The 11,250-nt window shown below is 39.8% G+C and overlaps 1 protein-coding gene across 1 annotated transcript; it reads right to left on the bottom strand.

Annotated features, from left to right (window-relative positions):
- Window positions 1–9,712: 9,712 nt before the first annotated feature.
- Window positions 9,713–10,915, bottom strand: CTXN3 (cortexin 3). Its single transcript, XM_040241757.1, has one exon. The coding sequence runs from the start codon at window positions 10,826–10,828 to the stop codon at window positions 10,583–10,585; it is 246 nt and encodes an 81-aa protein (XP_040097691.1). The 5' UTR covers window positions 10,829–10,915; the 3' UTR covers window positions 9,713–10,582.
- Between the last annotated feature and the right edge of the window lie 335 nt (window positions 10,916–11,250).

Below are 11,250 nucleotides of genomic sequence, written 5' to 3'. Positions count from 1 at the left end.
AACTGAACTGAACTGAGGGTTCATCATTTTGCCTAAACCCAAGTGTTTTCTTTAAATCTATCTTAAGGACATTTCAAAAAAGAAAACATTTCGTAGTCCTAGGATCTGAGGATATCATTTAAGACATTTATATATTTCAGTAACATTTACTCATTTATCATATTCTATTGAATTCTCTGAAGCATTTTAAAATTATATTCATTTAAAAACTAATGGGAAATAATACTGTTTCTAGCAAGTAAATGGAAACAAATCAAATTTTAGGGGCATCTTGGGCAAAATTTTATCAGAATGTTAGCTTCTTCAAAAGTTAAGTAATAGATAGGAGTTTAAACTTTTTTCTGCTTCCCAACTAGCATGTCTACTCCTCAAGAGTAGGTATATGTATATACCTCTGTAAACCTAATGAGGGCCCAGTACAGTGCCTGATAGCCATTAGGTACTCAGTAATGTACATGCATGAATGAATTAATTGATTAATGCAAAATGTGATCTCACAGCATTTGGAAACTTTCACTCCTTAAATTTAAATCACCCAGAAAGGTAAGCAAAGGTAGAGAATGACTCAGCAATGTAGAACAATCCAAGAAAGCAGGTAGGGGTTTCCCAGGGCACAAGGGGGAAGTTACATTTTAAGAAAAGTCTTTGGGTAGAATCATAGCTGACCATAGGGGCTATTCTATTCAATCCCCCAATGACATCCTCTAGGATACACCAATTACAGATTTCTCCCCAGAGATGTTTGCCCCATAGAAACCTCACCACCAAAAGCTGTGGCCTATAACCTGATATTTTGGAAAACGGTCCGATGTACTAAGCAGACCTATCCAATTCCAAAGAGTCAACGAGATTTATTGCCAAGAATTTCTTTGCAAAATTTGAGGACGTATCATTCTCATGTTTTGCCCTCCTTGGTGAGATATTTAAATAAACACATCGTTTCATTCCTGGACTAGGTAGCTGGGTATTCTTTGAAACCTCGGTCACAGACCCCTCAGAGGAACAGAGTGACCTCCATGAAAGCTCAGACTTGGAACTCTTTGAGGAGGGTAATCACAAGATTAATGTTTTCCCTATTTAAAACTAAAAATAGCTGCAAAAGCCTCTACTTATCCTAGAGGGGGTGGCAGACTGGCAAGGGGCAGGGATTATACTGCTAGAGAACATCCACAATAAATTCTCCAATATTTCAGGATTAAATACATTACTTGGGGACTATGAAGTAGCATTTATAACATTTGCCATTTATCTTGTTTTATCAATAAAGTCTATGCTTAATCTATTTCTTTTGGACACAAAAATTATTTTCAAATATTCATATTTTAATATTTAATAGTTTGGCAAGATTTTGCACACTTAAAAGATCGTTGATTTATTTGCTTCATAGTCCCATCTATTACTTCCATTTTATGGAGAACGTGAAGGAACTCAGTTGACTTTATCAAGGTCACCAGCAAAGCAATGATAAGAAACCTAAGAGTGAATCCTTTCTGTTTCCAAATATTTTGAAAGTTGGCTCATGTAAAGAAAAAAATCTGTATGATGAAAGAGCACTTCTGGGAATGAAAAAAGAGAAACCTTGTCTCTCGATGCCTAGAGGTCTGAACTAGTTCCAAAGATGAAGCTTTTAAGTACTGAGCTCAAATCAATCATTACTTTAAAACTGGATATTTTCTTCCTTATATCCTGAATTTAGAAACACGAACTAATCCCAAAGTACAGTTTTACAAAATGTGCCCTTAATAGCCTGATTTTTAAAGGTAGAGTCTTGTGTTTGGGATACATATTCAAATAATTTGGTGTCTCAGTGAGCTGCCTGTGTAAAACTTCCCTGCTTCATTGTAATAGCTATCAAGTCAGTGTTTGTCAAAAGCTTGTTGGTCAGATACTAGTCTCATTTAGTTCTTGAAAAAAGACATGTGGGGAAAATGCTATTAATAGCGTGCCCATTTTAGAGTTGAGAAATGAGGTATAATAGTTAAGTCATTTTCCCCAGGTCACAAAATGAATGAGGATTGGAGGCTGAATATAAACAAGTTGAATATCCATAAGAAAACAAAACTAAGTATGTTAAGTCAACCTCACAGGCCTGTGAAAGGCTTACGTGTTAGCCCATAACATCTCTTTTCCAGGTAGTTTCTTAAAAATAACAACAACAAAAGTGTCAGCAGAATGTTGATTCAATTTAGTATTTCTAGAGAACTGTTTGTATTTCTAGAGTTTTTCTCCTTTTCAGAGTTTTTGCTGTTGGTTCCGTTCCTAGTGCTGTTTGGTAGATAGTGCATGCTGTGATGAGATGGCCTCCATAGGGTCGACGGTTTGTGACCCTATGGACTGTAGCTTGCCAGGCTCTTCTGTCTCCATGGGATTCTCCAGGCAAGAGTACTGGAGTGGATTTCCATGCCCTCCTCCAGGGGATCTTCCCAGCCCAGGGATCGAACCGCTGTCTCCTGCACTGTAGGCAGATTCTTTACCCACTGTGCCACCTACATTCAAATTCTCGTGTAGCCTCACACTGGCCATGTGATCTGAGACACACTAAGTTTTTCAGATCTCTTTCATGTTGATGTTCAGTAAATGGTTCCCAAGTTCTAGCTAGAAATGCTTTTTTAGGAAGTGAAAAAAGGTACTTAGGTACTTAGAGATTAACTAGTCCATATATCTCAGTTTACAAAAAAAGAAAATGAGGCCCTGAGGAATTAAGGGACTTATACAAAACCTTTCAGCTAGTTCCTGGCAGAACCAGTAAAGATTCAAGCTGCCTGAGCACCCAGTGTGTGCTCCTTCACTGATCCATGCTATTATCTAATATCTGCTTCCTCAAGTGGATTAGTATATATGCTTGATGATCTCTGCCACTAGGAGGAGTTTTCTCCAGCAGATAGTGTGAGATTGTTTTCATGTGTAACCAGAGTTACAATGCTGGACAGAGAGCTAGGTAGAGCTAAAAATCTTCTCACTGCCTATGAATTTGAAGCTCTAGCAAAAGTGGATAGAGGCTCTTTTTGCTATTTGTGTGACTTCCATTTGCCAATTTGGATCCATAACATTTCAGCTGAGTTTGGAAAGTTGTGCGACTATCACTTTGGTGGTTTCCCTGTCTTCTGGAACTTTGCTGCAGACTTGCATGAGTCATCGTGCTTCCTAGGTTTCCTCTTAGTTAAACATCTCCATGGAGTGTCTATCTCCATGGAGTTTCCTGTGGGGAACATTTGCTTCCAATTACGTCTGCCAACAGACTCCTTAAATGCATTGAGATCTCTGTGGCATGACCCAGAGCTCTCTACTTGGCTCTGATATGTTTGAAGTTTTGCCATTAATGTGAAAAAAAAAATATGGAAGGCTTGCTGAGCCAATGTACAGATGACACAAAGATGGTGAGCACAATGAATATGATAATGAGGGAATCAGATTATAAAAAGCCTAAACTGACGAACTAAACTAAATGGAATACAATGAAATAAAAAAAGAGAAATTTTAAATTCTTAGACTGGGATACAAAATTGTAAAACTGTACCAGAAGAAGATGGGATTTTATGTTTGACATAACATTTGGCATTACATAGTATAGGTAAATTTCCAACTTGGTATACATAAAAATACCTGAGAGTTTCAGCTGCCTGCGATGCCTTTTGAATGGCTTACTATGAACAGTAATCTGGCTGCAAAAAAAAGATCATTTCCTCTTGGGCTGCATCTTGTAACATGTGCTTCTCAGAACAAAATAAATCAGAATTTGGTTCCACTTGTTTTAGTCAGCCATATAGGGGTTGTTATTTTCCTTTCTCTGCAGCAGGGACATAGCTAAACTGAAGAGCGTCCAGAATGTTTGATAAGAACAAGAGATGATTCAAAACATATGACACTATAAGGTGGTGGAAGGAGCTGGAGTATTTTTATCCTGGGGCAATAATGATAACTGTCGGTCTGAAGGAGCTGAGATTTGACCATTCTTGCAAGCTGATCTGTTAGCCTGACACAGTTCCATGGATGCTGGTAGAAAGCACAAGACTCAGAGTCAGAGACAAGTTCATTACTCAAAACAATCAGAGGACCCAGAGTATCAGCATTTCCCTGTGTCAGCTCCTTATCCCAGTTCGCACAGAGCAATGCAAACCGGAGGAGATGATGCTTGTACACACGATAGGTGGCATTACAAGAGAGGAATCCCAAGCTCAGTAAATCCCACTCTTTTATTATAGGCTACCTGCAGTGGACATGAACTTGGGCAAATTTCGAGAGATGGTGAGGGACAAAGAGGCCTGGTGTGCTGCAGTCCATGGGGTCACAGAGTCGGACATAACTGGGCAAGTGAACAACAACAAGCAAATCTGCCCAACCATCTACCAAGAGAGATACTGTCTCTAAACAAAGAGCTTCCAAGGGAATTAAACTCTGTCAGTGCCTCAGCTAGAAGGACATGCAAAAAGGAGGAAGGATCCATGAAGAATTGTCTTTCAACAACAGGTACATCTCAAGGGTGGTCCTATTAAAGAATATCAGAAATCTGCCACTTCAGAAGAAAACAATGGTGTCCACTTGGCCAAAATGGCCAAAATACAAGTTTACAGTAGGTTAAAATTATTTCCTGTAAAACAGAATGAGCTCAAGATGGAATGGACTCCTTGAGAAGTTAGACATGTTCAGGCAGGACTCAGGCAGCCATTTGTTGTGACTGTTGAAGAAATATTTATCCACCAGAGCAGTACTGAATTTAATGTTGTTTTCAGCTTCTTCCAGCACTCCACTTATCAGAAAAGAGAGGATAAGAAGTAAGTGAGGTAACTAGGAAAAAATGCATGACAGAAAAGGATAAAGGGTACTTTCAAACTTGAAATACTTTGTTGTATAACTTCTGAAGCTCTAGTTCTGTCCTAAGAGGATCCAGACATCTCTTTGATAAACCAGAGATAGGGCTGTATCCAAAACCTTTATGAACTTTATGTTGTAATCTCCCTTGGCGGGCCTCTTCAGCTAAGAAAAACAGCTCAAAGATCTATTTGGAATTAAATTCTGAAGCCTTATCCTAGATTGATTATCCTGTATCTAGAGAACCAGAATCTTTGCTGAGGGATCCTTTATAATTTACCTGGAAATACCTCTTGTTGTCCAGACACCTAAACTGAAGCTTGGGAATATCCCTAAGGAAAAGATACTGTTCATAGGGTTGTTTTTAAGAAATACAACACATCTTCCCCCCACCGCCAAAAAGAGGAGATTATTTAAGAGTAACTCTCATGACAGTTAGCAAAAGGACATTTTTCACTTTGCAGATTTGTTAACTGTTCCTTCTGTTTGAATTCATGTGCACACACACCACATATGTAAGATGACACAACTATAACTAGCGGGTGGAGATGTGACCCATGGGCATGCCATTCGACCTCTTTGTCTTCCTATTTCTTTCCATGAAAAGTGAGAGGGTTGGAATAGATGATAGCAGTGTTTCTTTCCAGCTTTGCAACTCCAGAGAATCCAGGAAGAGCTGCCTTCTTAAAAGCTGCCTAGTATTCGGAGCTCTAAGAATATAATAGGGCTTAAAAGAAAATAATGGGATGCTTAGAAGGGAAAAGAAAATGGAAATCCCCTTTGAAAAATCGTTTAAGGAAATCTCTCTTAGGCTAAAGCATAGACACATCAATCAGGATATTGGGGAAGTCTATGGGATGGAATTATATAGGAATATCTTGTGGTGCTTTGTGACAAGATGTGAGTACACTTTATGGCAGGAAACTGGAAGCAAAACTTCAACTGTATTCTAAATTCAGCAGGGAATCCTATTCTGAAAAGTTGACCTTGGTAAGAGCCCCAGACTGGCTGAAGTGTTGGGTGCTGACTCATCAGGCCAGAGAGGTAGACACCTCTCTGGAAATAATTCATTTATTCTTTTAAGTAACAGGAGAGACAAAGCTTAAATGGTTGTCCTTCTTTTGCATCTCAACACAGCAAATAACTAAACTCTTTTGGCTTGGGCCAGTTTGATCCCACCCTGAATATACACATATAGAGAACTGAACACATTTTCTGGAGATCACAGCTCTCTACAACTTTGTGATGAATCTGTAATTGAGGCACCCCTCTGTGTATACTTTGTCTCGGAAGACATACATCTCAGATCTCACAAATCACATCTCAGAATTTATTCAATGCTTTGGAGCTTAAAATATTTTTTTCGAAAATAATTATGTTTCCATATGGTTTATACATCAGTTCTGAAAGTTGACATCTTCTTGAAACTATGAGATTTCTTTCGATGATTTAGTCAGATAAAATTTGTCATCATACCCAATTTATCAACGTAATATAAAAATTTCAGTGTTTCAATAAAACAATGGAACTTGAATGGGTACTTTTTTCCCCTGCAAACATCCACCTTAATTGCTGCCTCCTAAAACTGGTGCTTTATTTTGTTTCAGCTTTAACCCTTAAAAATAGTAAAAGAACAATCTTACTTGGAATGTTCATTAGTTTAACAGCAGGAGTCAAATTAATCTCCTTCAAACCCCATATTAGACTTACTTTACAGGGTTTAAGATGTTTTTAAAAAGAGATCTTTTGGAAGAAGCCGTGTTGATCTAGAACTTGGAGTCTCTTGGGAGCACAAACAGAGCTCAGACTGAGAATGAGTCTGCCACATTTTTCTGAATCAAAAGTCAGCTCTCTTCTAGCATGACCTTGGGAAAGTAATTTTTGTCATCCTAGGATACAGATATACATGATAGAGGGCAGCTGCACTCATAAGTATCTTGTAAGGTAGGCAAAATGCTGCGCTATAACTCCTGTAGCCAGAAGGCCAGGAGAGAGAGGGCTTTTGTGACCTCTCAAGAATAGGCTGTTCACCCCAAGGAGTCCTGAGTAATTAAAAAAGAGGGTTAGCACTTCTCACTGGAGGGATCAATTTACTCTGAACACCCCAAAGCGTTTTATCACTTGTTCTGGTCTCTGGCTCTGGACAAGGGAGGATGGAGTGTGGGAGACCCATATTCAGGGTGGGATCAAACTGGCCCAGCCAGTGAGGGGGTGGTTGAAGAAGGAGCAGTAATCTGAGAAGGAAAACCAAAAATAGAGTGGGGGATAAAGTGAGGAGAGAAAGAAGAGCAGGCTCCGGGAGGCCCCGTGGCACTTACTGGCAATCCCGTGTTCCAAGGCCTCGTGGAGGGCAGATGGCTATTTACGTCTGTCCTGTTTTAAGTAGCAGATCCTAGCGTGGCCCCAAGGGAGGGTGCAGACTCTGGCCTTGAGCACCACGCCGCATGTCATTTTCTTTCTCAAGAATCTGCAGTGACTCTCACCCTTCATTTTGCCTTTTCCGACTTTCGGATGTTCAGCTCCACCCTTATCCTTCGCATAAGAGTTCCAACTCTCCCTCCAACTATATTTTTCCAGACAGGCTGCTCTCCTTCCTCTAAGCCCCACATCCTCACCCCCTTTCCTCTTCTACAACTTTCCCTCTTCTCTTCCAATGAACATATCTAAAACACGCCTATCATCTTAGGTCAAGACATAATTCATTTCAGAATAGCAACTTAGATTGCATAAAGTTTTATACCACGCATTTAAACACACTATCCTCACCTGACTCACTGTTTCCTGGGACGTTTCCTTGACTATCTTGGCCCTCAGCCATCTCTCCCATATTCTATCTCCTGGAGCATCTGTTTGCTGACCCACCTCTACAGAATTACTCTGTAGGGAAGGAAGGCTGTAGGAATCTACATTTTCAACAAGCTCCCCCAGAGGAGCTAGGCAGCTGGAATAAACTAAGGAGGCAGAATTTTAACTTTGGCTGTTTATTTTATATCTTTCCATTTTGTTTCTACATTTTTACCATGGTCATATACACATTTTATAATAAAAATTAGTGGGGGTGCATATATATTTGTTAAGCTCTCAGAGGATTCTGATGGTATAGAAACCATAGGTTCCCACAGTTGTTTGAACAATGATGTGGACACACGCCTTCTTTCATTTCTCAGCCCTTCAGTGAGGTCAACAGTTACTCAAGAGCAAGAACTAGATTCATGTATTTCCTATCTTTCCAGTGCTAGAAATGCCAGGCTCAAAGCAGGTCCTCAATAAGTACTTGAATGGATGCCCAATAAAACAGGAGAAAAATTAAATAAGGATACACATGACATGGTACATTTGAAGAAAAAAGAAACTTTACAATTAGTAGGTTAAAGAAAGATGCAATAGTATGACAGAAAAAAAGATACTTAGGTGACTTAATAGACCACAGGATGGCCACATCAGCATCAGTGTTGTGTTTTTGGAACTAGAAATGTAAGATCTCTGAAGGCATCAATTAACTTGTAGCATGACGGAACCAAGAGGTGGTTATCTTTTTAATCTGGCTCATTCTTATAAGTGAACACAGTTATGAATTCTATAGCTAAAGAAAGCTGAGTAGTTGGGAAGAGTTAAGAATCAAAATTTACATACTTTGCTAGTGGAAATACAAACTAATACAGCTGCTTTAGGAAACAGTCTCACAGTTCTTCAAAAAGTTAAACATAGCATTAGCATATGGGGTAGCAAATCCACTCACAGAAATTTACTCAAGGGAACTGAAAACACATATCCACGCAAAGTCTTGTACAAATGTGTTCATAGCAGCATTTCTTTTAGACTGGCCAATGAATAACCATGATGGATGAATAATGGCTCAGATGGTAAAGAATCTGCCTTCAATGTGGGAGGCCCGGGTTCAATCCATGAGTCGAGAAGATCCCCTGGAGAAGGGAATGGCAACGCACTCCAGTATTCTTGCCTGGAGAATTCAGTGGATAGAGGGGCCTGGTGGGTCACAGTCCATGGGGTTGCAAAGAGTCGGACATGACTGAGAGACTAATACAACACAGTCTGGCCAAACAACAGGATATTATTTGGCCATACAAAGATACAGAATACAGATCAGGCTACAACACAGGTGAATCCGTCTTAAAAACGTGCTATGTGAAAGGAGCCAGACGCAAAAGGCCATGTGTTCCTTGGCTCCATTAGTATGAAATGTCCAGAGTTGGCAAATCCATAGAGACAGAAGCTGGATTAGATATTACTGGATCTGAGAAGAAAGAGGGATGGGACATGACTGGTAGTGGGTATAGAATTCTGGAATTAGATAGTGATGATGGTCACATAATTTTGTGAATATATTAAAGACCAGTGAATTGTTTACTTTAGAAGGCTAAATTTTGTGGTATGTAAATTACATTTTAATAGAGCTATTATTTTTTAAATGAAAATAAATCAAAAGGGAATATGGGGGACAAGGGAAAGCTGAGCAGAAGAATCTCCAAAATGTTACAAAAGAAAGAATAAGACAAGGGAGAAGTTTTACTAAGGGCTGCCTTTTTAGGCATAGTTCCTTTTTTAAACTTTTTTTTTTTTAATTAAGGCTAATCGAGGAGAAAATTAGAAGACATAGACTTTAAATGCAGCCTTAAGGAGTTTAGTTTAGATGAAAGTTTTTCCTATCTGTATGGAGTTGAAATAAGAGGTTTTCATATCTCTCTTTTTGGGAGGCTTAAACAGTGCTTAGAATAGGTCCCATGTGTCAATCTGTGGAAGCCCTTCCTGAAATGGGAGAGGGATGAATTAGATGACCTTTTATGGTCTTTGGTCTTTTTCTCTTTCTCAGAACAATTAGTCCTCAGCAGTTGATATAACACACTGCCTCCAGAGCGCTGAAATAAGAGAGAGGAGACATTTCTGTTTCTTGAAAAGTTTTATTTGGTTTCTGTATCAGTCATAAGCATACATTCTTCTTAAGACTATAAAAGTCTTCTCCTCCAAACAGTTAGCTTTTTATTGAAAAAAAAAAAAAAAAGAAAAAAGCACAACTTGAAATAGCCACCTATTATTTCAATCAATTGTGCAAAGAAAGTAAATTCAGATTATGTATCACTACCTCTACTCATGTTATTAATATGAATACATAGAATGCACTTGGCCTAGTAAATAGTTTGCAAACCTCCACGAGCCTTTGAATTCATTTTATTTGAAAAGTAAAATACCATCATCCTCACTCATATTTCCCAGGGATCAATCACTTCTTCTAAGCATTCCCAATTGCCTCCCATTGCTCTTAGCTTTAGGAGACAACAAGTACCTGCTGTGGGTCTGTCCACTCAGCAGCATCCTCCTCATTCTCTGCCCAGGACCCAGATTCCCATGAAAATAAAACAAGCTGGGGGACAAAATTAGAGCAAGGAAGTCTGTTCTGGCTCTGCCTTCAGATTCAAACCAGGTCTTTTTTTCCTGGTGACCTAGTCAGGTCCCCCAGGTCCAGTAGGGCTTCATTTTAGGCAAAGTCACTATTGGTACTCTTGGCTTCATCATCACACACATTCAAGAATATTCATTCATTGAGTAAATGTCGAAACTGAAACTTTCCTATTTTGGGTTGGTAATAGAAACCTCCATTTCCAATGTCCTCAAATGTTTACTGAATAAATGGATTGTGGTTCTAGAACCAGATAGGGTGAAGACTTTGAGTTGCTGAGAACGGTGACTAAAGAAAACCTCTCACTGAGACATGAAGCACTTCTCTTCCTCAGGATGGACTCCTGCTGCCCTCCTGCTAAGCAAGGGCATGGTCAAACTGCCCTTTCTCCAGGCCTTCAAGTCCGTCAGCCCAGGTCGAGGTTGGCATGCTCCGATATGGGTCCAAAAGAATCCGGAAGCACCTGACGATGAGGATGCCCAAGAAAATAAACAACAAAATCACAAAAACAAATGTGGTTTTCTGCTCCAGAGACATGCTAGAATCTGATGACACGTTCCCAAGGGGCAACAGAGGAGAAGGGACTGGCTGTCCTCCATCCATTGTCCAGGGATGCTGGAGCACAGGGTTTCCCGGCTTCTTTCTCTTCCATCATCAGCCTGCTGAGATCATGGTGGCTGCACCTTGGAGAGCCTTCAGAGAGAAAGGAAGGGAAGGAGAGGGAGTAAACATCAAAAGGCAACTTTATTTCTAGGCTCACCATCCTATTTTTCAGAGAGAAGAAGCAATCGCTAAGCTTTTTCAACAGGGATGCTTAATTACATATAACTATGGGGAAGAATATGTTACTCTTGCATGAAATTACCAGACTATTCTCAGGGTAGCCACCTGGGGCCAGGAGGGATGGGCAGGGAGGGCAACCAGAATACAGAAGATGAGAAATGTACAAGGTAATGTTGACCTCAGATGTGTTGCCAACTTGACATCCAAACCAAGCCTCCCTGCCAAGTCTCTTCCAGATTCCC

This window comes from Oryx dammah, unplaced genomic scaffold (genome assembly GCF_014754425.2).
Source record: "Oryx dammah isolate SB20612 unplaced genomic scaffold, SCBI_Odam_1.1 HiC_scaffold_5, whole genome shotgun sequence".
NCBI classification, from domain to species: domain Eukaryota; kingdom Metazoa; phylum Chordata; class Mammalia; order Artiodactyla; family Bovidae; genus Oryx; species Oryx dammah.
The sequence above is the reverse complement of the archived record's forward strand: the minus strand, read 5'-3'. Positions and strand labels throughout refer to the sequence as shown.